The 25,394-nt window shown below is 47.0% G+C and overlaps 1 protein-coding gene across 4 annotated transcripts in view; it reads right to left on the bottom strand.

Moving 5' to 3' along the window:
- EGFLAM (EGF like, fibronectin type III and laminin G domains) overlaps positions 1 to 25,394 on the bottom strand; it is a 156,161-nt gene that overhangs the window by 38,242 nt on the left and 92,525 nt on the right. For all 4 annotated transcript variants that reach the window (XM_066240022.1, XM_066239995.1, XM_066240005.1 and 1 more), the window contains exons 8-15: positions 19,356 to 19,471; positions 18,442 to 18,760; positions 17,978 to 18,078; positions 16,576 to 16,676; positions 14,493 to 14,637; positions 10,898 to 11,087; positions 2,980 to 3,105; positions 1,567 to 1,810 (exon numbers count right to left, since the gene is read on the bottom strand). In XM_066240022.1, coding sequence (XP_066096119.1) covers positions 1,567 to 1,810; positions 2,980 to 3,105; positions 10,898 to 11,087; positions 14,493 to 14,637; positions 16,576 to 16,676; positions 17,978 to 18,078; positions 18,442 to 18,760; positions 19,356 to 19,471 — 1,342 coding nt within the window. The remainder of the gene's footprint in view (positions 1 to 1,566; positions 1,811 to 2,979; positions 3,106 to 10,897; positions 11,088 to 14,492; positions 14,638 to 16,575; positions 16,677 to 17,977; positions 18,079 to 18,441; positions 18,761 to 19,355; positions 19,472 to 25,394) is intronic.

The raw sequence follows: 25,394 nt of genomic DNA, 5'->3' as shown, positions 1-25,394 counted from the left end.
TGCTGGACTTCTGAGGTCCCACACTTCTGTGACCTCCCTCCCCTAGCTATGGCTGCCACCACAGAGGTGCAGGAAGCAATCTACCCAGGAGGGCTGATGAGCCTCAGCCCTCCCTCCCTGGCTTTCTCTGGTCATTTCTTATCCAGGATGAAGCCATTTGAAAGTACAAGGTGATGTGCAAGGTGTCCTCCTTTCTCAACCTGACAAATAGTTCTTAGTGACTTGCTTAGGCTGGTTTGCATAATTGTATGTAAATTGAACCAATTAAATACTCACCAAAGTTGTCCTCAGACACAGGATGTTTTTGCAGAATCAGAGGTACAAAAATGTTTGTCCATTCTGTCCCCAAGGTGGGAGGTGTCGCTGATGTGGAGAGCTTCAGCCATAGGGACAGAAACGAACTGTCCTTTTGCAAAATTATGGAACTCCAACAAGGGGAGCATTTCCCATCGGCCATGAAAGATGACCAGCAATTAAGGGCAACGTATAATTGCAACATCTCACCCACATGCTCATTCTAAAAATGACAGTTCAGCAATATGAAGAGTGATTGAACATGACCTGTGATTGCATTAAAAACAACAACCTGCTCACTGGTTTCCGACTGCAGGGCAACACCGAAGCAGAACATCCCAGGGGGTTTCAAAAGAGAATAATTGGGAAAACATAGGAGCAAGAAGCGTGTCTGCACTAGATTAGTGGGCCTCCGGCGTGAAGGTAAACACCACCATGGGAGGAACACAGCTGAGAAGAGCGAGACACAGACAGATAAGGAAGGCACTGGTGCCCAACAATCACAGGCTCCAGGGGACTCACAAAGCTACTGATGCACCGGGCGGGAGCAATCGATCTGCTAAGTAAATTAATACTGCAAACCAGGGGATGGAAGGGAAGTTTGGACAACTCAGAACCAATTCTGCAGATCCAGCAAGTAGCCGAGGCACCAATTTACTGCCGTGCTGTTAAAACCACTCATCATCACGCAGCCTTCTTGAGCATATTGGTCAGAGATGGGTCTTTGTAATTGCTGGTGATTCACGGTCAGAGAACAGCGAGAGGCTCGCTAAGGAACATAGTCACCACCGAAGAAACAGCGCAAGGGGAAAGTTAAAATTTACAGTGAGGTTGTCACCCAGGACATTTCTGTTCATTAAATTTCTGTTAATCCCTTTTTACTGGTCATCATTTATTTGCTGAGCACCGGTCACGGGAAGGACGCTCCAGGCCAGGTGCTGATTAATGACAACTCATTAAACTTCTGCTGACGGCACGGTGTGACCCCGCGTGGAAAGGGGTCCCCCATCTGAAGCGAGCCTTAGCTTGTTTTCCTTGGCTTGATGCAGAATTACCCATTGCACAGTTATTTTAAAAAAGGAAACCCAGACAGCATGATCGGTAGGGAGCATGTCCTCTGTATGAAACAGGACGGGCTTCAGGAAAGGTAACTGTGTAGGGAAGACAGGAAGATCACAAGCTATTGAGTGACAAATTCATCTTTTCCCAAAGTGGCTGCTGTTTGGCTTTTTTGGGGGGGGGCAGAGGGCCCTAAGAGGTCTCACCCCTTACCTGAGAACAGCGGTCCCAGAGCCGCAGTCGAAGCGGAACTCCACGTGGCCCCCCGCCATGCCGATGGATAGGAAGTCCTTGCTGCCCGTGTCATAGCTGTACAGGAGGACGCCGTCGCCTGAGTCGGGCCGAAAGGTGATCTCGAACTCCATGAAGGAAAGGTAGTGCCGGGGCTCCAGCGGCCAGGGCGTGGCAGCGTAGGACCTCAGGGACTCTCGGAACTGAGGAATGGTCAAGGTGAAGGCTGAAGAAACAAGCATGTCGTTAGGAGTCCCTCCGTGGCAGAACTAGCCAGGTTCTTTTCCTCCCGGGCACAGAGTTAAAGGACAGCTCTCAGCTGCCCTGCAGTGAGAGGGGCGGTCTAACTGAATTCAGGCTGGGGGAATGTGGCCGGGAGTGTGCTCTACAGCACCTCAGGGCGGGCCTCCAGAACTTCCCTCCATCCTGCATGTGTTCTCTGGCCCCTCACCTGCTGGCTGGATGCAGGAGTCAGGGGAAGACTCAACCCCTAGCAGGGTCACTAGAAGGCAGGTGCTTGTGTCCCTGAATGACTGTATGGAGCAGAAGCCACCTCCCTCCCAACACCACCATGGACCTGCAGTGATGTGTAACATGAGCAAGGGTCAACTTTTATTATGTTAGGCTACGGAAATGGGAGATGGCATGTCACAGCTTTGGCTTACCCTGACTCATATGCCCTCTTCCAGGTGACATGAGATTTTACAAGATACCATGTTAAATTTTTTTTTTCTCCAATATGGCATCTTAGGTCCAAATCTGAATCACTGGCGGGAAAGTTAAAACACATTCAACTCAGTGTGGTTTTCCAAAATCTTTAAAATTTTCCATTATCATGTGTGCATTGGTATGGGCATGTGTTTACACACACACATATATATATATACATATGTGTATATATGTAAATGATTGTATTTATATAATCAATATATACAGTATTGAGGGGTGGGGTGACTCAGCAGAACAATACAGAGAACATGGAACAAGATCACTCCTGTCCCATCACACTGTCCATGTTTCTGTGTAGGTCTTTCCAGCCTTTTCTCTGAAACTGTCAGCTATTCTAAGGAGCATAAGCTGTCAATGCGTCAAATTTGGCCTGCTATAGGCCTCACAAATATAGAATTTTCAAAGTTATTTGAGGTTCAAGAGGAGCCCACAAAAGCCTGGACCAGGAGTATCTTAAAGTGAAGGTTTGGTTTGGCACTTTGACACTTGAAAACGATCTAACCTAGTGAACAGAAAAAAAAAAAAAAGATTCTCCTGACCCTCTTGATAAAGCAATGTGAATCCCATAAACAAGTGTGGGCTTGGCTTAAAGCACATTGATGAGAAATTACATCATCATCAATTAACATGCAGATAGAAGTCACCATCAACTTGCTTCTTTCTCACCATCTTCGCAGTGTCGGCCTTTAAATCCGAGGGGGCAGAGGCAGATGTAGGAGTCGGCTCTGACTGCTGTGCAGGTGCCACCGTTGATGCATGAGGTCTCGTCACAGATTCCGCTGCTGCATTCACCTAAACACGGGACCGAAGTTACAAGGCCAATTAGTCACGAGCCAGTCCAAGACCATGGAGCTGGCCATGCCCACAGCTCACAGCTCTGAATAACTGCATTTCAGGTCCCACCCCTGTTGACTTGCACCTCTGTACCTGCGAACCAGCCTTCAGGATAAGTGGGACCTACCCTTCCTTTTAATTTGACTCTGGCTTGTTCTTTTTGAACAGACATAGAGATGCTTTAAACATGGTGGACACGATAAATCCTCCATAGACCTTGGGCAATTTTATGACCCCTGACGGGGATAGCTGAGTTGTTTCTGCTTTAATTTATCTCTCTGTGTTTCCACAAGAGTGTGTTTCAATCCTTCAATGTCAACAAAGAGTGTGTATGTTGAAAGTGCTCTAATGTGCATGGCCCCAATTACCTAAAGTGCTGCCTCTATTGGTTGAAAACTGAGGCAACCAAGATGAACACTGAACCATGTCTAAGCTTTCTAACTGGCTGGAATTGGGGACTCCTTGGTCTGCTGCAGTGAGGGGGAAGAGAGGGCTCCATGAGACCTCAGCATGTGATCTCAGGATCCCGATTTCCATCTCAAAATTACAATTTTTAAAAAATTGCTTTTTATTGATTAATGTCAGACAGAGAGAGAGAGGAAAGAAGAGAGAAACATTGATTTGCTGTTCCAGTTATTTATGCTGTTCAGCAGGTACTTTTTGTATACGCCCTGACCAGGGATTAAACACGCAACCTTGGCGTGTTGGGACAATGCTCTAATCCTGAGCTACCCAGTCAGGGCTCAAATTTAAGATCTTATGAGGGAGAGAAAGGTAGTCGCAAGCACAGAGTGCTGAAAAGTTTGACATCAGATGGGGTGGGTAGTTCTCTAATGGAACTCATATCCGAGAGTCCCACTGAGGGCATACGTGGTCATGCTCAAGTGCACATCACCAGATGCCCTGAAAACAAACTGACTTTTCTTGGGCTGCTTTCTTCTGCTTCCTTGATCTTCTTTTTCAGCTTGTGCATGAGAAATTAGTTAGTCATATGGGCCACAATCTGAACCAGACCTACATTGGTGACTACAAAACACATTTCGGGGGTCAGAGACAAAGGGGGTACATCTCTGATGGAGCTGTGAGGGGTCAGCTCTGCGCCTGACTGCCTCCCAGTCCCCGATGCTGCACCCACATGAGCTGGTGGCCCATCCCCTGTGAGATGAAGAGCCCCCCCCTGGCCTGATTGTGTCATCTCAGCAGAGTGAGTCCCTATCCTTCCCTCATCAGCCATCCGTGTTTGTTGAGGTGATCTGGTCTTTTCTTTTTGCAAAGCCTCACTGGGTGGAGGGGGGGAGGACTAGGGGGCATGTGGGTACCCCAAAGAGGAGACAGATGTCAGGTGCTGATGACAGAACTCAATGAAAGCTCTCCCGGGTGGCTTGCCATTCTGGCCGGGGTGGACTGGCCCCTGGGACTTCCAAGCAGCAGTGACCACCGGTCTCTGCTCAGCCCCAGCCATGAGAACATCATGGGCACTCACAGGCTCCACAGATGGGCTGACTTTGACCTTAAGAACCAGACTTGGACCAGCCCCTACGCTCCAGTTTCTGTGGGTGGAGATCCTATCTGAGAGAAGGCAGGTCCCACAGGAAGAAGTGGGGTCCTTGGGTTATCTTAGACACACATGGAAAAAGGTTTTTTACAAATTTGCCTTGTGGCCATTTGTTAAGAGGTAGGAGCTGGGGGGTGGGGGTGGGAGGTGGGGGTGTGTAGGAGCCAGCCAGAGTTGCTGACTTGATGACAACAGTGTTGCAGAAAGATTGTGTGTATGCAAGCCAACAGATGTGAGTGATCGGGCGAAGGAGGAAGGAGGCCTCAGAAATGGGGGCTGGGGGGAGGTGAAGGCAGCGGAAACAGAGAGAAAGTGGAGACTCCAAGAGACACAGAGAAAGAAGAAATAGTCAGTTCACTCCAGAATTAGCAGGTAGACCTCAGCGTGACCCTGAGGTTTCTAGTCTGCAGAGGGAAGAAGAGCGGCAGGAGGGGAGGAATGGAGGCACTGTGGCCGGGAACTGCGGTGGCAGAGGACCAGCTGGCTTCTCTGCTCAATGTGAGCTCAGGTGACTGTGGAAGGAAGCATCCGCTGCTGAGCCCCGTGGACGGGCAGGAGGAGAGCAAGCACAAGTGAGGGACGGAGGGGCTGCCGCCCCGCGGGGGTGGCCCTGACACCAAGAACAAATGGGCCCCCTGAGAGAGGACCCATGGAAAGGCCTCAGGGACTCCTGGGGAAGCACAGAGGTGAGGAGCCCGCAGAGGAGACAAAGGGAGACAGGCGAAGGGCCCTGGGGACCCAGACGGGGCAGGTGCACCGAGCAGAGGGAGAGAGAGCTAACACCGTGAGGGGACTGGGGGATCCGTGAACTTGGATAAGAAAGACACCCATCTTTATTTTCCCTAATTTCCAGCTGGGATGGAGTTTTCCCTTTCGTTACAGCTGCAGACAAAGACCTCTGGCTTGGGCAGTTCTAGTGACTCGTGACCGGCGGGCCTGAGTGATTGTCCTAGCGCACTCCAGTCATCGTGTGCACCTCAGGATGCCGTTTGTGCCGCTTACTATCTGGAAATCGTGCCATCACACCCACCATTAGTCACTCTTGTTCTTTAATGTTTTAGGGAACAGTACATACATTATCATAAATACCAAAAATTTGAAATATTGTATGGCTTTTGTTCAACATAACTGTTTCTTATTGTGCATATTATTCTCTGCCTTTCAAAAGCACTGTTCTGAGAAACAGTCCACAGCCTTCCCCGACTGCCTAAGGGCTCCACGGCGCGGGATCGGCCGAGCACCCGTGGTAACAGAGAAGAGGTAACTCTGAGGGACTCAGGGGAGGATGGGGGTGGTGTGTGGGTAAACGCGTCAGTGTCAGCTGGGAGGAAGGAGGTGCAAAGTCACGTGGGCAGAGCCGGCAGGAGCTCACCGTCACTAGGTAAAATAATGTTACTGACGATGTGCCAGCTGTTGTGTAGGTTTGTGCAAGTTATGAAGTGAGGGGCAGGACAGAAATCAGGTGCCCCAGGAGGGAGAGAAGGTAGGGTCCGTGGAGTGGCTACGTGGAGGAGATGCTAACAATGAGCTACCTTCCTGCCCCCCCCCCCACACACACACACTGCCCCGGGGACAGGCCATTTCTTCTGCCTGGATTTCACATCTCTCCTTGCTGCTTCCTAATGCTTCCTCTTGCTCCAGGCATCAGCTTCCCCTTAGAGCCCCAAAGGGGCTTTCCCTGCCCCGTGGGCTGTAAGACCTCCCTCCTGTACACAATCATTGTACAATCACTTCTCTGTAACACTTAGCCCAAATTTACATTTACTTGTTTGGTTACTTGTTAATTTGGTCTGTCCTCATGGTACCGACACTAGGGCTGAGCTGGGACCCTCTGTCTTATGCAATCACTCTATCCCCAGCACTCGGCATTGAGGCCAGCACTGAGCAGGTGCATACATAAACACGTAATAAGGTAAATAGGAGTAAGAGCCACAGCCACAGTAAGACCCATGGCAGACCTCCTGAGTCTCAAACAGCTTGGGAAGTTGGCTCTGTGACCTCACTCCAGAAGGTGTGGAGAGCCCAGACAGGCCTGGAAAAAAATGAGTGGTGGCAGGTTAGGTTTGAGAATTTAGGTGGAAATAACAAAAGAAAAGAAAAGGCTGGGCCAGAGAATAAAAAACTGTTAACATTGCTGAGAATGATGAAATGTGAGTTCAGAGAGAGCCCAGTAGCTGGGGACAGTCTAACGAAAGAGGTGATATGGGAGAGTGGGAGACACGAAAAGCCCCCTTGGGGAGTGGAAACTGGTTTGTGAGGGTGGAGGGGGGGGCAGGGGAAAAGTTGTGGTTGAAGATGACAACGTCAAGTTGGAGGTACCAGTTGGAAGACCGTGACCCGGAAACTGCTGTCCCCCCTTCTGGAAGCCTGCACTATATCTCCACCAGAAGTTTACTGCTGTCTGCAGGGGCCCAGTCTTCCTTGTGGTAGAACTGCTTTTTCTTACAAGAACTTATTTCAGGACTAACTCAGAGTAAAGCAAATATAGAAGTGGAAAAATAATAACCAGCCCTGTTCTTATGCCCCGGGGTTGGGGGAAACAATGGGAAGAAATGGCGGCGGGGGAAAGGGGGGAGGCAATGTGACCTATTCATATCAGAGAAAGAAATCACATAATCCAAATAGAAGCCCAGAACCAGCAAGGTGAGTCTGTCAGAAATTGGTCCTTGCTTAATTCTGCAACTTCTAAACCACCTGTCAGAGGTTACTATGAACTTGCCAGGTCATGAAGAGAGAAGAAACACCTTACACCTGGCTTGGTGGGTGGAGTTAGAGTAATAACAACAGGAAATATTTACATGTTTGCTACATGCAAAGCTTTATTCTAGCACTGCACATGCAGCACAACTAATCTAGACACAAACATCCTATGAGGTAGTTACTACTTATAGATAGGAAACTGAGTCCCAGAGAACCTAACTGATTTGCCAACCCCCACCCCACCCTGATCTGCCTTCAGAGTCCAGGCTCTTAAACGCCACATGGGACTGACTTTCAACGGACTGCGGCTGCTCATGTTCTGAATCCTCACCGACACCCAAGAAGAAGGATTTGGATGGCATGTCCTACCATGGTGGGTGCTTTTCTAATTGTTTGATGGTTGCTGATTGTGGTTCAGTTTCCTTAAGTGTTTAACTGGGGGCGGGAGAGTACCATAGAGAATAACAATGGATATAAAAATCACACGTGGATAAAAATTTTTTCCCTTTTAAGCAAACTTCATTGTTTGTAGTTTTAACAATGGTATTAGCTTCAGGAGTGAGCAAGGTGGAGAGAGGCAATCAATCTGAAGCCTACCCGGGAACCTGCGATGTGACCTGTGTGGTTAAGAGGGCGGGCACAGGAGCCAGAATGGCTGAGGTCAGGTTTAGGCTCCACCACTTACCGGCTGTGTGCCCTTGGGCAAGTGACCTATCTGTTCTGGACCAGTTCTCATTAGCTAAGGCTAATCATAGCACCTACTTCAAAAGCACTGTAGGGAGATTGAAAGTAGTCTAGAATGGTGGTTACATATACTGGGTGCTCAACGAATAGTAGCTACAAAACATAAACAAACTGCAAATGCTGTACCTGGAGACATGAGGATCTGTCCAGGAATGGAGACAGGGAGGGACTGATATGTGGTAAAGCAAATGTAGCAAAATGTTAATGGTAGAACCTAGGTAGTTGGTACATGGTGTTCACTGGGCCTGCTTCCAAAATAACAACTTGGAGTTGGAGGGGAAAGACCCAAAAAAGGGACTTGCCATTTCTTTCCTAGGGCAATGTCAGGTGAGGATGTGATGTTTAGAGATGGGGGACCGTCTTGGGATTGAGTCAAAGTAAAGAAATCACGGAGCGCTGCTGCTGCTGAGTCACTGTTCTGGACTGAACTGTCTCCCCAAACCTAAAGGTTGAAGGCCTAGCCCCCAGTGGGACTGGACTTGAAGCCAGGCCTTTGAGGTGGAAATTAGGGTCAAATGAAGCCCTAGGGTTGGGGCCTGATCCGCTCTGACTGGTGTCCTGATGAGAAGAGGAAGAGACAGCAGGGACTTGTGCACAGACAAAAGGCTATGTGAGGACCCGGCACGGCGGTGCCACCTGCAAGCCCAGGAGAAGAGCCTCTGGAGAAACCAAACCTCCCATACGTTGATCTCGGACTTCCAACACCTGGAGCTATGAGAAAATAAATTTCTGTTGTTTAAACCACTCAGTCAGTGGTATTTTGTTCAGGCAGCCCTGGAAGACCTAAAACAGCCACTTAATTAACCAACCTTGGAATTATTTATCTACTGCCTTCAATGGTAGAATAAATGTCCTATTGTCTTAAAAACAACTCTAGTCTTTTCAACAAATAAGAATACAGACACAGATCTTATACAAGTCACAAACCTAGATGACCTTGGGTGTGGGGATGATTTTTTCGATACAACACCAAAGGCACAATCCATGAAATAAATAATTGATAAGCTGGACTTCATTAAAATTCAACATTTCTAACCTGCAAAAACAATGTCAAGAGAATGAGAAGACAAGCCAAAGACTGGGAGAGAATATTTGCAAAAGAGACATCTGATAAAGGACTGCTGTCCAAAGTATACCAAGAACTCTTACAACTGAACAATTAAAGAGATCCAATTTAAAATGAGTTAAAAACCGTAAGAGATATCTCAACAAAGAAGATACAGATGCCAAATAAGCATGTGAGAAGATGCTCCACATCATATCTCATCAGGCAAATGCAACTTACAGCCACAAAATAACACTACTTACCTATTAGAATGGCCAAAATCGGGAACTCTGATGATAAAACTAGCAAGGATGTAGTAGAGCCATAGGAATTCTCATTCATTCTTAGTGGGGGTGTAGAATGGGACAGCTCTCCTACAAGACCGTCTGACTGTTTCTTACAAAACTAAACATACTCTACCAAGATCTAGCAATCGTACTCCTTGGTATTTTTATCTAAAGGAGCTGAAAACTATGCCCACTCCAAAGAGGTGGATGTTTATAACAGCTTAATCCATAATTTCTAAAATCTCAGAAGCAACCAAGATGTCCTTGAGTAGGTAAACAGATAAACTGTGGTCCATCCAGATGATGGAATATTACTCAGCACTAAGAAGAAATAAGCTATCAAGCCATAAAGAGACATGGAGGAATTTTAAATGAGTATTACTAACTGAAAGAAGCCAATCTGAGAAGGCTATATACTGTATGATTCCAATGATACAGGCCTGTTCTGGGACAGGCCAAACTATGGAGCACATAACAAGACCAGTGGTTGCCAGGGGCTGGGGTGGGAGTAGGAGATGAACAGGCAGAACACAGAGGATTTTTAAGACAGTGAAAATACCCTGTATGATACCATATGGTAAATGTATGTTATTACACATTTGTCCAAGTCCAAAGAATACACAAGAGTGAACCATAATGTGAGCGAAGGACTGGGCAACTATGGCGTGTCAGTGTAAGTTCATCCGTCGTAACAAACGCACCGCTGTTGGGAGGGTTGTTGATAATGCAGGAGGCCTGGCCTGTGTCGGGATGGGGGAGGGTGTGTGGGAGATCTGCGTACCTTCCCTCAATGCGGATGTGAACCTGCCACTTCTAAAAAAAAAACAGCTTAAATTTTAAAAAAAGGAATAGAAAAAAAGAAAAAAATAACAATACCAGCTCCACCTGCTATTTTGGATAAGCTATAACTTTTGCAAGCCCCTGTTTCCTCGTGGATAAAACAGGCATAATGATAAGGTTGACCTTCTAGAGTTAGTGTGAGAAGGGAATGAGGAGACAGAGGAGAAGGTGCTGAGCACTGTGGTCAGGAACTCGAATGTGACGGTTTCTCTCGGAAGCAGAGAGTATGGGGAAGCTCTTCCTCCCTGCGGTGGCTTCTCCATTGGCCTCGGTGGCTGAGGGTGAAGGGGCCCAACTATGTATGCTCTGTCTGGTGAGACCTTGCTGCATTTAAGGAGGAGGACCCAGGGCGGCGGCGGCATACAGCCCAGGGCTTGGTTCCCCATATTGATCACAGGGCTTGGTGCTCAGACTCAGAGTCTGCAGAGCACTGAGCACCGACCCCCCCCCCTTGGGCCCACCTCCACCCTGAAGTCCCGCATTAACCAGTCACTGAGAGTTGTAACTCCCTAGGCTGCTCACCTCCCTGGCCCACACCCCAAAGCCAATCCCACAAGATCCCACTCAGCTGCCACTTACCCACATCGGCCCCGCTCAGCGCTCTGCCCAGCGGCCAGGGCCTCATGTCGATCCTTTCCCCATTCACCATGAGCAACTGCACGCAGCCCTGAAAGCCTCGGTCTGTTCCCGTGGCTCGGACCAGCCAGTAAGTACTGGGAGCTCCACCAAGATAAAGAGGTGTCCGGAAGGTGATTTTACTGTACTGGCCCTTTAACATAGATGAAAACTCTTATTCATGAAACGAATTCAAAAGCCAAAAACACTGATTTTAACGAGGGACATGATTAGGATGTAGTTTACAGCCATCTGTATTTATCTTTAAGACATTGCCCTGCAGCAAAATTAAACCACCAGTTACCATAGGAAACTCAGTGAGCTTCTCAGAAGGCTGTTTTGAGAAAGGATGATTTTGGAATGCCTAGAAGGGAAGGGAGGGAAGGTCAGAGCCAAGAGCAACCCAACGGGCAGTGTACCATGCTGGCGTCCAAAAGAAACTTTCCCTTTCCAGTCCTGACACCAATGTACTGTGTACCTTGGATGGGTCACAGAGCTACTCTGTGTTTCAAAAGGTGATAATACTAATTTTGTGTATAGGTGGGCTGACATTGACCCTTTCTCTGTCCTAGTCACCTTTACACTATATCCTGCAAAAAACATTGGGACAGGGTGATTACCAAACAGATGTTGTTGCAAAATATTATGAAATTTGCTCATGGACACAATTTTTTTTTAAGGGTTCTTACAGTTAGGTGGAGACATTTCCAATCCAAGAGCAAACCACAACCTGGATTGTAGGTTATGAGGTTACAAAATACAGAGCTGAATGTTAGGGGGGACAAAATTAAGGCACCTTTGGTCACTCGTTCTTTGATTATGGAAATATCTCATTCATTTGGATTAATGGCTGTATAGAAGAGGGATGGGAGAAAGGCATGTTGTCACACTTATAAAATGTCCAGGAGTTAATTAAGCCACTGAAATGTAATCTTGATCTTCTCTTTACACTTTTGTTACCAAGGGGAAGACCTAGCCATTGTTTTAGCTTTGCTAATGAGCAGATGAAGACTCATAGAAAAATAATATACTGAACATGAGCCAGGCAGATGCAAAGCACTTGCAGTGAATTTTAGAGATTGTTTGCCAGCCAGTGGCACACCGTTGACATAACACAAATTCAGTGCCCTGTTGGCTTGTTCTGTTAACATCCTCAGAATTCACTCCTTCTGGATCCATATTCACCCTCCGGCCCATTCCCTGACCCAGGACCATGGTGGGGGCTGACAGCCCGGGCCTCTACTCCCTCCCTGGAGCGTTCTGTGCATCATAGGGTGGCTGGTTCCTCTGAGGTCCCCTTTGCAACGTCCCAGGCAACAGCCTTCGTGGCTGGCCTCTCCCTTCCTCTGAGGAGGGTTGCCTTCAGGTTCCTGCAGCCTGCTTTGTCTGCTCATGCAGGGAACTGAGGTTCCCCCAGAGTTTGTACTATTCCAGCACAGCCCTTAACAGTTTTTAATGAGCACAGGGCTACGAAAATTCAACTCACTTGCTCTGGGTTGGAATCACTCTGAGCTGTAACTTACAATGCAGCTTCCCTGTGGGATGAGGCTGAAGCTGGAACCTGCAGAACTTTGTCTGAGATCCCACTCATGCTGACTTTCGCCCTTCCCTGTCCATCTCTCCCCTCCCTTACAGGGTTCCTATGGCAGCGCTTTCTTAATCATCGTTTGCCCAAGACTCTTCATCTCAGGTCTGTTTCTGGGGAGTGCCACCTTAAGACAGAGTCATTTTCTCCTACAACAATTTATTAAATAGTCCACCTCCGCGGTCCTGCTTATACAACTTGCTTAGCGAGTCCTGGTAGTAGAGATAAATGTTGCTCTGAGTGTCCATAAAATTATAGGCTTCATTAAAACCATAGACTCTTAGGATCAGAAAAATTTGAAAACTCATATAACCCATGCTTCCACTGACTGCTGGGTTCCTTGAACATCCCCACCAAAAAGTTTTGATAAGCTACTTTTTGAATACCCCCAAGGACAGGGATCCATCTACTGAGAAAGTCTGTTCACCTCTGTACACCTTTGTGTGATTAGGTAAAGGTAAAATTGGCTCCTTGCAGCGATGCCATTCAGCTTCAGCCTTGGGATCCACAGAGAAAGTCCTTCTTCCCCACCCTCTCCCTTTGACTCTGATGAAAAGCCACTATCCACACCTTCATCTTCTCTCCTTCAAACTAAACAATGGCCCTTCAATCAATTATTCCAGGAATTTCAAGTCATTTTCCTATTTCACTGACTGCTCTTTGAACAAACTGCTCCAGTTTGTCTGTAACCCTCTTAAAGTATAATCAAAGATCTGAATACAATCCTTTTAGAGGATTACAGTCACCATTAGAGCTCTGGAAGCTGTACACATAGTCACCAGACTAAAATAAAATTATCACCTCCCTTTTTCTAGATGGTATGCCGCTAGTAATGTAACCTGTAATTTCTTTAGCTTATTGTTATGACATGGTTGTTTATTAACCTTCATTAAATTTCCTTGCTTTAAAGCTTGAGATATTTTCACAGGTGTTGCTTTTATTATAACTTCTTCATCCTGTTTTCATGATATATTTTGGACCTAAGCTCAAAGCTTCTTTATTTCTCTCAAATTTAATTTTAATCATATTGGCCCTATTCTTCCATCACTGATGTGACTCTGTAGCTTGTTTGTTCTGACTTTTCTTTCCTTAGAAATATAGGCATAAGTGATCTCACTCGATTCACATTCACTATATTTGGATTCTTGTTCCTCTGGATCTACTGGGGTCCAGATTACTGCTGGTCAGCAAAGCATGGCCCTTTGCACAACCCGCCTTGCCAGCACAGAGTAATGAAGAGCCAAGGCGGGGAATACACACAAAGGCTTTCTTTCTACATTTTTCCTTACAGAATACGGACACCTGACTGATTGTAATTACAGGTTCGGTGTCTTTGCGGATTGCTAACCCAAACTGTTTATTCTAAACACAGAGGTTCGGTGTCTTTGCGGACTGCTAACCCAAACTGTTTATTCCAAACACAGTCCTAAAATTATCCCGACCACGACAAATATGTGAGCATCTAGGTGATTTACTGAGTAGCCCAATGGTTATATTGTTTTACCACTTTCTATAATCATGGTCCCCCCAAAAGGTAGATAAATGGATTATATTCCTGCCTAGTGAACCTAGTGAACCAAGTAAAACCTCTTGGAACTATTTTCTAAAGACACAGGATTGGAACACCCCCATCTTAAAAGCCAGCGTTGTCTGCTCCTAATAGTGGCTTCTCCCTCTACGTCTGGATTTAATGTCCTGTGGAAAAAGGATATGTCCCCCACGTACCCACCACAATGATGCTTGCAAACTCATTCCTCCTCTTTGGTAGACGTGGGACGGATGTGTGCCGCGAAAGCTGCCCCCGAGCAGCAAGGCCCCGCAGGGGGACTTCAGAGTTCCGCTGCATGGGTCAGCGGTGAAAAATGGCCCATCCACTTGTACCCTGCCAAGTCTGCCTCAGCCCTCTGCAGTGGGGCCCCCTGAGGATGCCATCGAGGGCGCCAGGCGAGGGGCGGGAGGGAGGCTCACACTCACCTGGGACTGGCCCGTCACCGGTGTGTTATTGCTCAGCTGCAGCAGTCCGTTTGGCCCGTCTCTGTAGAGCATGACCGTGTGCCAGGCCCCCAGTTTGACCTTGTTCTCGCTGATGATGATGGCGACCCCGGTTCCACAGTTAAACCTGCGCAGGAGGATACAAAAAGAGAGCTTTGGTGATCAACCGGCTCACTATGTTTTCAGCCCCATGGACAACGCTCTCAGGCTGATGGCTTCTTGGAGAGTCAATCTGTTCAGAATCAGGTGTGCAAATACCGAGGGCAGTTTAAATGTATGCACAGAAGGACCAGAAGCCTGTTCTCTGAGGCGACGTCCGTCTGGTTATCTTTAGTCTGCCTGTGAAACCGTTAAAAGTGCAGCCTCTTTAACCTGCTTTTCTCTGCAGCTTAGAAAGAGATAGCAACTTAGAACCTCCTTGTCCTTTTCCAGAGGGTTACCAGGGGCCTCTGGTAGATTCAAGGTGCAGCAAATCAGAACTTGAGTCATTCTGCTTCCAGGGGTTTCTCTGGGGACTGCCTCCAACTTCCAAATGGCAGGCTCAGTGATGTTAATAAAATGTAAAAGAGCCAAGTCTTCGCACTTGTGTTGGCGGGCCAGCCAGCACTGCTGTCCTTGCCCAGCTGAGCCCGAATGCAGGGGCAGGTCCCAGGGGGCTCGAGCTTCGGGGTGAGGTGTGGACACAGGAGGAGCATTTGCAGATGGTTGCATTCTTCTTTTATTTTATTCCCAACCTCCATATGGCCAGGGTGCCCGCTGGTCACTATGCCTGGCATCTAGAATTCTGAGCCTTTCTGTTTAACGTCACACAGCCACCATGCCACTTCCCACAGGTCCTGAGATCACCAGTGGGGAAGGAAGCATGGCTGGCGGCATCCTTCTCCAGGCTGGAGCTGATTTCAGCCCACTCTCCTGGCCTCTCTCTGTCTGTGGTCCTCAATGGAGTGGAAAGGGATGGAGAGGCATTGCAGGAAGAGCTCAGACTCGCTCGGTAGGAGTTGCAGAGACAGAGAACTTCCCCCAGCCAATAACTGCCGGTCTGCTGGAGTCTCAGATCCTCCGGGTGTTCTAGGCCCCTGCCCTGAACCTGGAGGTTGACAGCAAACTCCCAGGAGTCAAAGCCTTTAGCCAAGGAAGAGGGGCCATTTTCTACCCCAAGTGGGAAGCTCAACAGTCTTTTCCAACTTAAACAGAAAGATGTTTTGTGTGTTTGTGTGCTGAAATAATCAAAAGACAACAATGGTTGATGCTGACTGAGAGCTTGCTATGGGCCAGGCACTGCGCTAAGCACTCTTAGGCATGGACTCATTTAATTCTCACAGGAGCCCTGGGAGGAAAGGCAGGCTTGGAGAAGTTGTCATTTGCTTGGGGTCAGGCAGAGGAGAACGGTGCCATCAGGATTTTAACCAGTGCACTGTGGAGAAGGACAAGGCTGATTCTCATTGGTTGCTCTCAAATAGGTGTGTGTACACCTCCGTGAAGGTGGTTAAACACTCACACCTCCGCCAAATCCTGCTCACGGGAAACCATGCACAAATCCAGTGGCTTCCAAAGTGTGTTGGGAGATAAATGACCAGGGCAGAGGAGGTGAGCCCAACAGCCTACTCCAGCCCGGAGGGCAGACAAGGAAGGGGTGTGAGCCTCGGGAAGCCTGAGGAAGCTGTTGGCTCTTCTCTGCTCTCCGTGGCTGTCAACCATACTTACCACCAGGGCCAAGGAGAGGATCCCAGCCTTCATTCCATCACCCAGGGAGCCCCAGGAGAGAAGGGACTTAACTGCTGTGCCTCACCACTGCATTCCTGGGGTCTGCAACAGTGCCTGGCATCCTGTGGGTGCTCGAGACACACTGGCTCTTGAATGAAAGGATGGTTGGGGGTTCCAAATGTTGCAGAGGTCACCTTGTGACCCTGATGCTCCAGTATTTAGCAAACTGGTCCATGCTCACCTTACAGACATGGTGCCTTATCTACGGGAACCCCTCTATACTTATTTTATTCATGCTATAAAAATGGACATATAACATAGAGTAGCATTAGAAACTCTGTGGGCTTTGGGCGGGAGTTACCTGAACTGGAGCGAGCGTCGGATGAGGGCCAGGGACATGAAGTCGCCCCTCTCGTGGGCATTCTCCCCACAGAAGAGCAGTAACCCGTCCTCCGCCTCTGCCTGTTGGATACACACACAGAGCCGTGAGCGCCTCCTCATCCATAAAGTGCCACCTGGAAACACTCATGAGTAGGAAACCTGAGCATTCTCCTCTCTGTGGTCCTCTCTACAAAGGCACAAGCATGTGGACGCCACGAATCCCCAGGCACATGGTCCCAGTTCACTTCCAATACACCACTGGCGGCGGTATCAGCTGTGTGAGGACCGGCGGGGAGGTGGCACAGGAAGGCAGCCTCCGTCCCACCTGCTCTTTCCTTGGCTCAGTGGACCCAGCAGTGGAGCCTCGGGAAACCACGGGTCAGAGAGAGGCTGTTCTCGCACTTGCCAAGTCTATTTTCTCCGGACAAGCATCCTGTAGTTTTTCCTTATTGTTATTATGTATTTCTTACTTCCTGCCCTCTGAGAAGCATGCAGATCTGCTTTCATGCTTCTCTCAGGAGAACGGGACAGAGAAGGTGCCCAGCGGCAAGCCTAGTTTGCCCTTCCCCCATGTTGGCTGTCCTAGACTGCGCCAGATCATCTTTTGGACACTCAACATGGTGACCATGACCTCAAAGGGACTTGTTTCCAGGTCTCCAGACATTGTCATGTCATCAGAGACACCCACGAGAACCATTTTAAGCTGAAGCCACGCCCTGAATTCTGCTCTGCAGGTGGTCCAGACCAGAGGGCAGCTACTGGGCCTCACGCTATGCCGGGGCTGTGTATTTCAGCTTTTCTTTGTCCGGTTACAGCTGGGATTTTGGAATGAGACTGCATTATGCCTTCTGACATCCTGGCCAGGGAGGCATCACTTTTATGAGCAACATGGCTGGGATACACACACAGAGCCATGAGCGCCTCCTCGTCCATAAAGTGCCACCTGGAAACACTCATGAGTAGGAAACCTGAGCATTCTCCTCTCTGTGGTCCTCTCTACAAAGGCACAAGCATGTGGACGCCACGAATCCCCAGGCACATGGTCCCAGTTCACTTCCAATACACCACTGGCGGCGGTATCAGCTGTGTGAGGACCGGCGGGGAGGTGGCACAGGAAGGCAGCCTCCACCCTTGGCACATGCCCAAACTTTCTCTCTGAGAACCTTCAGGCCAGTCACTGCCGTGGTTAAATCACACGCAGAACCCACCCTGCCCTCAGTGGTGCCTTGCACGTGTGAATGTGCCCGTCATCCTGCTACCCTGTAAACGGTCTCAGGACAGGCATTACCTTTGATACGGACCTCCCTGCTTCCTCTCTCCCTCCCCCTCCCTTTTGTGAGAGGATGTCCAATGGACAGTCATTGAATAACAATCCTTCTTACCCTAAATTCAAGAGTAATTTGAAATGCCTGATGGGAGTTCTTCAGAGGTTCAAAGGTTACATAAGAGTGGCCAAAGAACTGAGGATACTGTATAATGATATCTGAAAAAAATAAATAAATAAAACACACAAAAAAACAGGCTGTTTCCTTACTTCTTCAAATGCAAAAGTCAATTCACACTGGTGTTTGGGTGTCATGAAGTGCAAACCTCTAATCTGTTAAACCTAGTTTTACTATCTTTTTTTTCTCTACTTTTCATACCTACAATTCTCATTCTTGGGGATTTTGAGCTTCTGACAGTCTTAGAGAGAACCTGGGTCTTTCTCTAAAAATCAATACTTAAAATCTTAAAAAGAAAAGAGGCCAGAACAAACCCTACGTGGTCAGCAAAACTACCCTCTGGTTTGCAGTGGGGCTAACCCAGCCCAGCACCATGTCCTTCCCCACCCCCAGCAATGGCCTACCTTCTGAGCAGCTCTGGCCGCCTTTGCCCAGGTTGCAGTGGCATCGTGAGTGCCCCCACGTGTAGTCATTGGCACAGAAGCTGTCCACAGGGCAGAGAGTTTCATCACAAGACATGCTAAAGGGCCTCGGCACCGTAGGCACGCCGGTCTTTCTTTCTCTTGTCCCTGGCGTGGGCTGGGGAGCTGCCGTGGTCGTGGGGACAGACGCTGGGGCTGGGGGGACAAGCCTAAAAGCGGTCTTTGGGTTTGATCTCAGTGCAGTCTTGGATTCTACCAACAATTTCTTATTCCCTCCTTTGATGACAGGAAGTGGTTTAACCTACAGCCAGGAAAGGATGAACACCGAGTGCCAGGAATTAGATGGTCTGTTTATGGCACATGCCTAATGCTTGACAACATGGTCACTCTCGAGACGTCCCGCAACCCTGGGATGAAGATGGGGCAGGTGGTACTCACCCCGTCTATGGGCAAAGGATGTGAGGCTCAAGGATTTTTAGTACTTTGTACATTTTAGTACATATTTTTAGTGCTCTGTGTTACTCAGAAAATCAGTAAAGTTGGTATCATATGGCTAATTATTATTACAGTATCACAAAAATGGAATTGTCAAGGACTTGCTCATTTCTTGATAATACCTGACTTTGTAAAATTTCACCTGGTGGGAAATCTCAGCATGTTTCTGCCAGACTGTGAGTAGAGCAGGCAGGGCTGACCACAGAACATCAGAGCGGTCGGTGCTTCGTTAGAACTAATTTATGGTCACCTGGGGCATCCTAGTCAGAGGAAATAAATGTGCTGAAGGGAAATGAGCCAATTTAAGTCAGTTTTAAGTAAAATTCTCACAGTCCAACTTGCCTTGTTCCATAGGAAAACAAAAACACCCTGGGGGTTGGAAGAGCAGAGATTTCTGTTACCTTCTCGAAGGAAATATCCAAATCAAAGTCGTCATCAACTCCATCGTCATCCTCACCGACTCCTGTGTTCGTTATGTAGTGGGGTCCGTAGCGGCCGCTTCCTTCCTCCTCGGGGCCTTCAAAGGAAAGAAGCAGGCTGCTGTCACCATGTCCCCCACCCCGTCTATCCTCACTCGGTTACGCGCAGCTGCGTCGGACGCCTGGCGAGGTGTTGGCACACAAAGAATTCAACACAGAAGAGGAAGCATTGGTGACCAAAAGCTATGAAAAAAGAGTTGCCATTTGATACTGACAAGACTGGCAAAAGTGTAAAAGTTGGGCAATAAAAAATGTCACCAAGGATGGGATTAAGGGGGAATTGTACACGCTATGGTAGACGTGTACAGCCACTCTGCAGAACTGGGAACAGGGACTGCAGTGGAAAACCTTCACACATTTGGACCCAGCAAATAACTTACCGAATCAGAAAAAGCATGCATGTCAGGAGATGTGCAAAACATGTTCATCATAGCACCAGAATTTGTCACAGTCAAGGAGATCTTAAGTTTGCTCTTTATAATCACAAGGAACCCCCCAAATACCTACCAACAAAGAATGGCTACGTGAGTGACAGTATCTCTATGGAATGGAATCTACAACAGCAGGGGACACGAATAAATGTGTGCTTAGTAACACAGCAGCGGGGCTTAATCTCACATCATTTCATCCCAAAGTGCAAGATGCAGAAGAACACATTCAGTTTAATGCCATCTATATAAAAGCCAATGGCAAACAAAAATTAATATATTATTTAAAGATACATATGTGTGTAGTTGAAACAATGAAGAAAAAGTAAGACAGTGACAAAAATACCTGTGGAGGCCCTGGCCAGTTGGCTCAGTAGTAGAGCGTAGTCCTGGTGTTGTGGAAGTCCCGGGTTCAATTCCCGGTCAGGGCACACAGGAGAAGTGCCTATCTGCTTCTCCACCCTTTAACCTCTCCTTTCTCTCTCTACCTCTTTCTTCCTCTCCTGCAGCCAAGGCTCCAAAGTTGGCCCGGGCCCTGAGGATGGCTCCATGGCCTCTGCCTCAGGTGCTAGAATGGCTCCAGCTGCAGTGGAGCAAAGCCCCAGATGGGCAGAGCATCGCCCCTTGGTGGGCATGCTGGGTGGATCCTGGTCGGGTGCATGTGGGAGTCTGTCTGTCTGCCTCCCCCCGCTTCTCATTTCAGTAAAATACAGAAACAAAAACAAAACAAATACCTGTGGAAGGTTATAAGCATGTGCCCAAGGTGGTCCAGGGACCTTCCAGAGTACTCTATAGTGCTCTTATTTCCTAAGATACTGTTGGGTATGTATGAGTATTCAGATTATTTTTATATGCTATATATAATTTTTTTTCTTAGAGATATTACACCGCAGCAAGCACTTCTATACCCAGGAATAAAAGGGGCCTTACATGGTATCTTGGGGGCCAGCCATTTCCATTCGTTTTGCAAGACATGGGACCTTTCAGCATTGAAAGGAAGAACTCTTAGGAGACAATACAGGACATTATCCTTTGGGGGATGGTCAGGTTAGCATTTCTGCCCAGTAGCCAGCCAGGAAATGCACCAAAGCGCAACAGTCCTGACTAGACACTGGAAGCACTCCCGGGATGCGAGTCTTTCCAGTTCTGCTCCGTGGTGCCCCACTTCCTCCCAGCAGGCTGCAGCAAGCATAGGTACCAGCTGCCTTCTCCAAACTGGCACACAGGGCACCAGTCTCCAGCGCAGTAATGTTGCTGACAACAGAGATAACTTTGTAGGCTTTTGAAGCCCAATGGTTATTAGATATCCAATGTTTGGAAGACTGATAAAGGGAAGAAAGGAGGAAGGGAGGAAGGGAGGAAGGGAGGGTGGGAGGAAGGAAGGAAGGAAGAAAGGAAGGAAGGAAGGAAGGAAGGAAGGAAGGAAGGAAGGAAGGAAGGAAGGGAGAGAGAAAGGAAAAAGGAGGGAGGGAAAGAGGGGGGAAGAGAGAAAGAAGGAAGTGGAGGGAGGAAGGGAAGGAGGGTGAAGAAGAGAGAAAGGGAAAGAAACAAAACATTAAAAACATAAACTGAACTTAAGAGACATTCTGCTTTCAGAATAAACTAAACCAAAGACCTTTCTCAGAAAAGCAAACTCATCCTCTTCAAGGCAAAACAGCGAGCAGACTGAAAACGAAGCTGAAGGAAATGACAGAAAGGGAGTGTGGGAGGTGTTCTCAGCGGGCAGCCGCGGAGCAGAGATCTGATCTGGGACCAGGGAGAGAGAAGCGCGATGAGCAGGTGAGTGGAGACAGGAGATGCGGAGAAGGCGCGGTCCTCAGGTGCCTGGACACGTCTTGGTGGAGGTGGGATAACACACCACCTCCACACCAATCCCCACAGTTTTGTTTAAAACAGTCCACACGTCAGCTGGAAATTCCAGCCTGTGGATGCCAGATTTATACCTGGATGTAGTTTTCCTAACCCCCTGCATGCAGCCCGCACAGCTGGGGACAGACTGTCTTCACAGACTCAGGAAGCCCCTGATGACACCTTTCCCCTCTCCCGTCTCTGTGTATCTGTGCATCTCTCTACCTCTCTCCAAGCCTTTCTCTCTTCCTCTGGGTCTCCATCCTCTCTCCATCCCTTTCTTGTTATCCATTTCTGTGTCTGTCTCTCTCCTATTCAGAATTGTCGGATTATTGTCATTCTTGTTGCATTCTCCTCAATGTCAAGATTTTTCACTTCATTTTATGATACCCTATCTGAAAAAAAAAAAAAACTTTCAAAGATCTCCCCACCCCCATTGCCTGTAAGATAAATTTCAGGCACCTTGGTCAAGAATGAAGGATCTCAATGAGACTACCTTCTCTTCTTTTCCTTTTTTCTCCCACCACCATTATTTATTGAAGCCTACCTACCTCCTCTCTCCATGAACAGGCACTGTTGCGTGTTTAACATAATAACATTTCTAAACTTTACAATGATCCTGCAAGGTAAGTGTGGCTTATGTCACACAGTAGAGAAATAAATCAAAGCTCACGGAGATGAAGTGACCTAAGATCAAAGACTTTGTAATTGGTTGAGCCTAACTCCAAGCCTACAAAAGTCAAAATTTTGGGACCTGTTCCTCTTGTCACCTGCAAGAGAACAAGCCACTGGGGAGGAAGAGGAGGCTGATATTTAGAAAACTAACTCTTATCGATCATTCTTATGGTGCCAGGAGATTTTCAGACATTGTTTCTGCTAATCCTCCCCAAATCCTGTGAAACTGGTGTTATTATTTTCATTTTGGCATGGGAAGATATAAACTCAGAAAGATTAAAGAGCTTGCTCAAAGGCACACAGATAGTCGATGGCAAAGCTAGAATTTATCTTGGGCTCGCTTTGATTTCATCCTGCCACTTACATTCTGACTCCAAATTGTGTCTTTGGTTTTTGCTTTTTTCTCACCTTCTCTTCAAAAGTCTTAACAGACAAGCCAGTCTGTCAGCTGATTCCTGAATCGATCTTGTATTTTCTTACCCCAGGACTTTATGCTCTCCTCCACACCGCCATCCTGTTCCCTCTCCTACGTCCTTAGGCATGGCCCACTCATCCTCCCAGTGACACACATTTTGGGGAAACAGAATGCTTCATCAAAAGGTCCAAATCAAGTGATACTTTAAAAAGAAAGCATCAGACTTTTTTGGAGAAAAAAATGGTGACTCCCCCAAAGATGGAGCTGCCAAGACCTGTGGGACAGTCCTACCTCTCCTCTGGATGGTGCTGTCCACACACGGGTGTTTGCCCCTAATCATGAGCTTGGGATCAGCTCCCATAGCTTAATGAAATCAATAAATGTTTAGGACAGTGTTGATACCTTCTGAACTCCTGGCCTTGGAACGCTGCCCTTGTGTTTCCCAACTCAACTGGGAACCCCTTGAGGGTAGAGGCCATATTTTAGACTTGATATTCTTTCCTATCCTCCATTTAACCAACATGTCACATGCTCACCAACGGCCGAGATCTCCCCAGGCAGAGGAGACGCTCTGGCAATGCTATCATACTACGGTGGGACTCCGTGAGGAATACTTATACGGTGAAACTCTACCCCCAAATCCAAAGACGCTCCCTCAAAACTGCCACTGTTCCCAACTCAGGCTAGTGTTCAGGGTTGAAGAGAACTTAGACACCATCCATTCTGAATGTCTCATGAACACTTGTGACCTGAGCACACAGAAGAGAAGGGACTTTCTGCCCCTTAACCCATGCTAGGAAGTCTATCGTGAAGGGAATTCCTTTGAGAAAAGGACCTAGATGTGTTGCCAAAGGTACAAAATGATATGATGATAAGAATGGAAATGAATACAGATTCTCTGCTCATCTCAACAAGTAAAATATGGCACATATTATTCACTGGATCCAGTTCTTTGGTCTTTATAAAAATTGCTCTGTTTTGACACTGTATATAACATATCTCCTTGAAGCCAGAAGTTATTTCTGGGCACAGAAAGGGTGTGAGATACGAGTGGGGAAAGGAATATGGCATTACAAAGACTTAGAGTCAAAAAATTTTGACTTTTGTAGGCAGACCTTTGTGATCAGCTAGCACAACAGGTCCATTTCACAGAGGAGTAAACTGATGCTCAGCGAGACCACGTGACTTGCCCAGGGAGACAGCTCGTTAGTAGTGGCCAATTTAGAATTCTGGACTCCCAATGCCATTTTCTAGTACCTTTGGCAGCATTTCAATTTTTCTACCTCTCATAATAATCCAGGCTAATAGTCATTTCCCGTTTTATTAATAGAAAAGCAGTGCGCACTGAGAGGACCAGCCACAGCATGAGCATGCCCAGGAGAAACCCGGACGACAGCTCCCTGCTGCTGGGTCCTGCCAGCCCCACCCACCTCCCATCTCAAACTCAGGGCCCACATGAAGTTTTTACTAATGCTGTTGCTAAATGGAGACAGAATGTTCAGTCCAAGCCAGTGATAAGAATTCTCCCAGTAGCCTGGGGCTATTATAATTAAAGTGCATAACTTATCTCTTTCTACTTGGCACTTTGTTAATTAGGAAAAGAGAACATTAAAAAGGAGGCATTTATTTAGAACTGGAATAGTCAAACCACTGACTGAATGCAAAACAAGTTCAAGGGTATTTCCACTCTAAGAAAAACTAATACACAAAATATAAGTTTCTATTAATAAATTAAGGATGGCTTTTATTTTACAAAGACCTGCATGTTTGTTTTTATAAAGGCATTTCAACTTTTCTCTCTATATAAAGTGAGCTTCTCTGATGTATCAATATGGTATAATTCTGATTTTTAAAATCTCAACAGGTTTCTTTTTATGGAATTGAAAAAGTGATCCTGAAATATATATCAAAGAGCAAAGGGTCAAGAGCAGACAGGGCAACTGTGAAGAAGAACAAGGTGGAGGAGAATTACCTACCAGGCACCATGCCTTGATAACACTGTAGAAATTAAGACAGTGTGGCCTTGAGGGAGGGATAAAGGAATAGACTATAGAACACAGAAATGGATCCATAATAATATGGAGATGGGATACATCAGAAGATGCCATTAAAATCAATAGGAGAAATGATGAGTGATTTCATCATTGGTGCTGCGGTGACTGGTTATCGGTATGAAAATAATATGTATTAAATTAGGTTCCTGCTTCTCCATACCTAAAAGTAAATTGCCGGTAGATTAAAACCCTAACTATGAAAAACAAACATTTTTAACTTTTAAAATAAAATATAGATTTTGCTTAATGGCCTTAGAAAAAGGAAGTAGTTTTAAAAACTTAGAAAACATAAATCACAAATGAAAAACTGAAATATAACCACACAAACAAAATACTTCTGTTCAATAATTGATACAATAAGTGAAGTAAAAGTCACAGTGGAGCATATGTTTGCAACATATAATTAAGATTAGTATTTAAATGCATATATTGATGCTTATTTCAATTTTCTTACAGGTTTTATTCAGTTTTATTCAAACTGCTGATTTCAAACCCATTAGCGAGTAGTAAAAATAATTTAGTTCTTTGTATCATTCAGATA

This window comes from Saccopteryx bilineata, chromosome 1 (genome assembly GCF_036850765.1).
Source record: "Saccopteryx bilineata isolate mSacBil1 chromosome 1, mSacBil1_pri_phased_curated, whole genome shotgun sequence".
Taxonomy (NCBI): domain Eukaryota; kingdom Metazoa; phylum Chordata; class Mammalia; order Chiroptera; family Emballonuridae; genus Saccopteryx; species Saccopteryx bilineata.
This window is presented reverse-complemented; position numbering and strand designations above follow the sequence as displayed.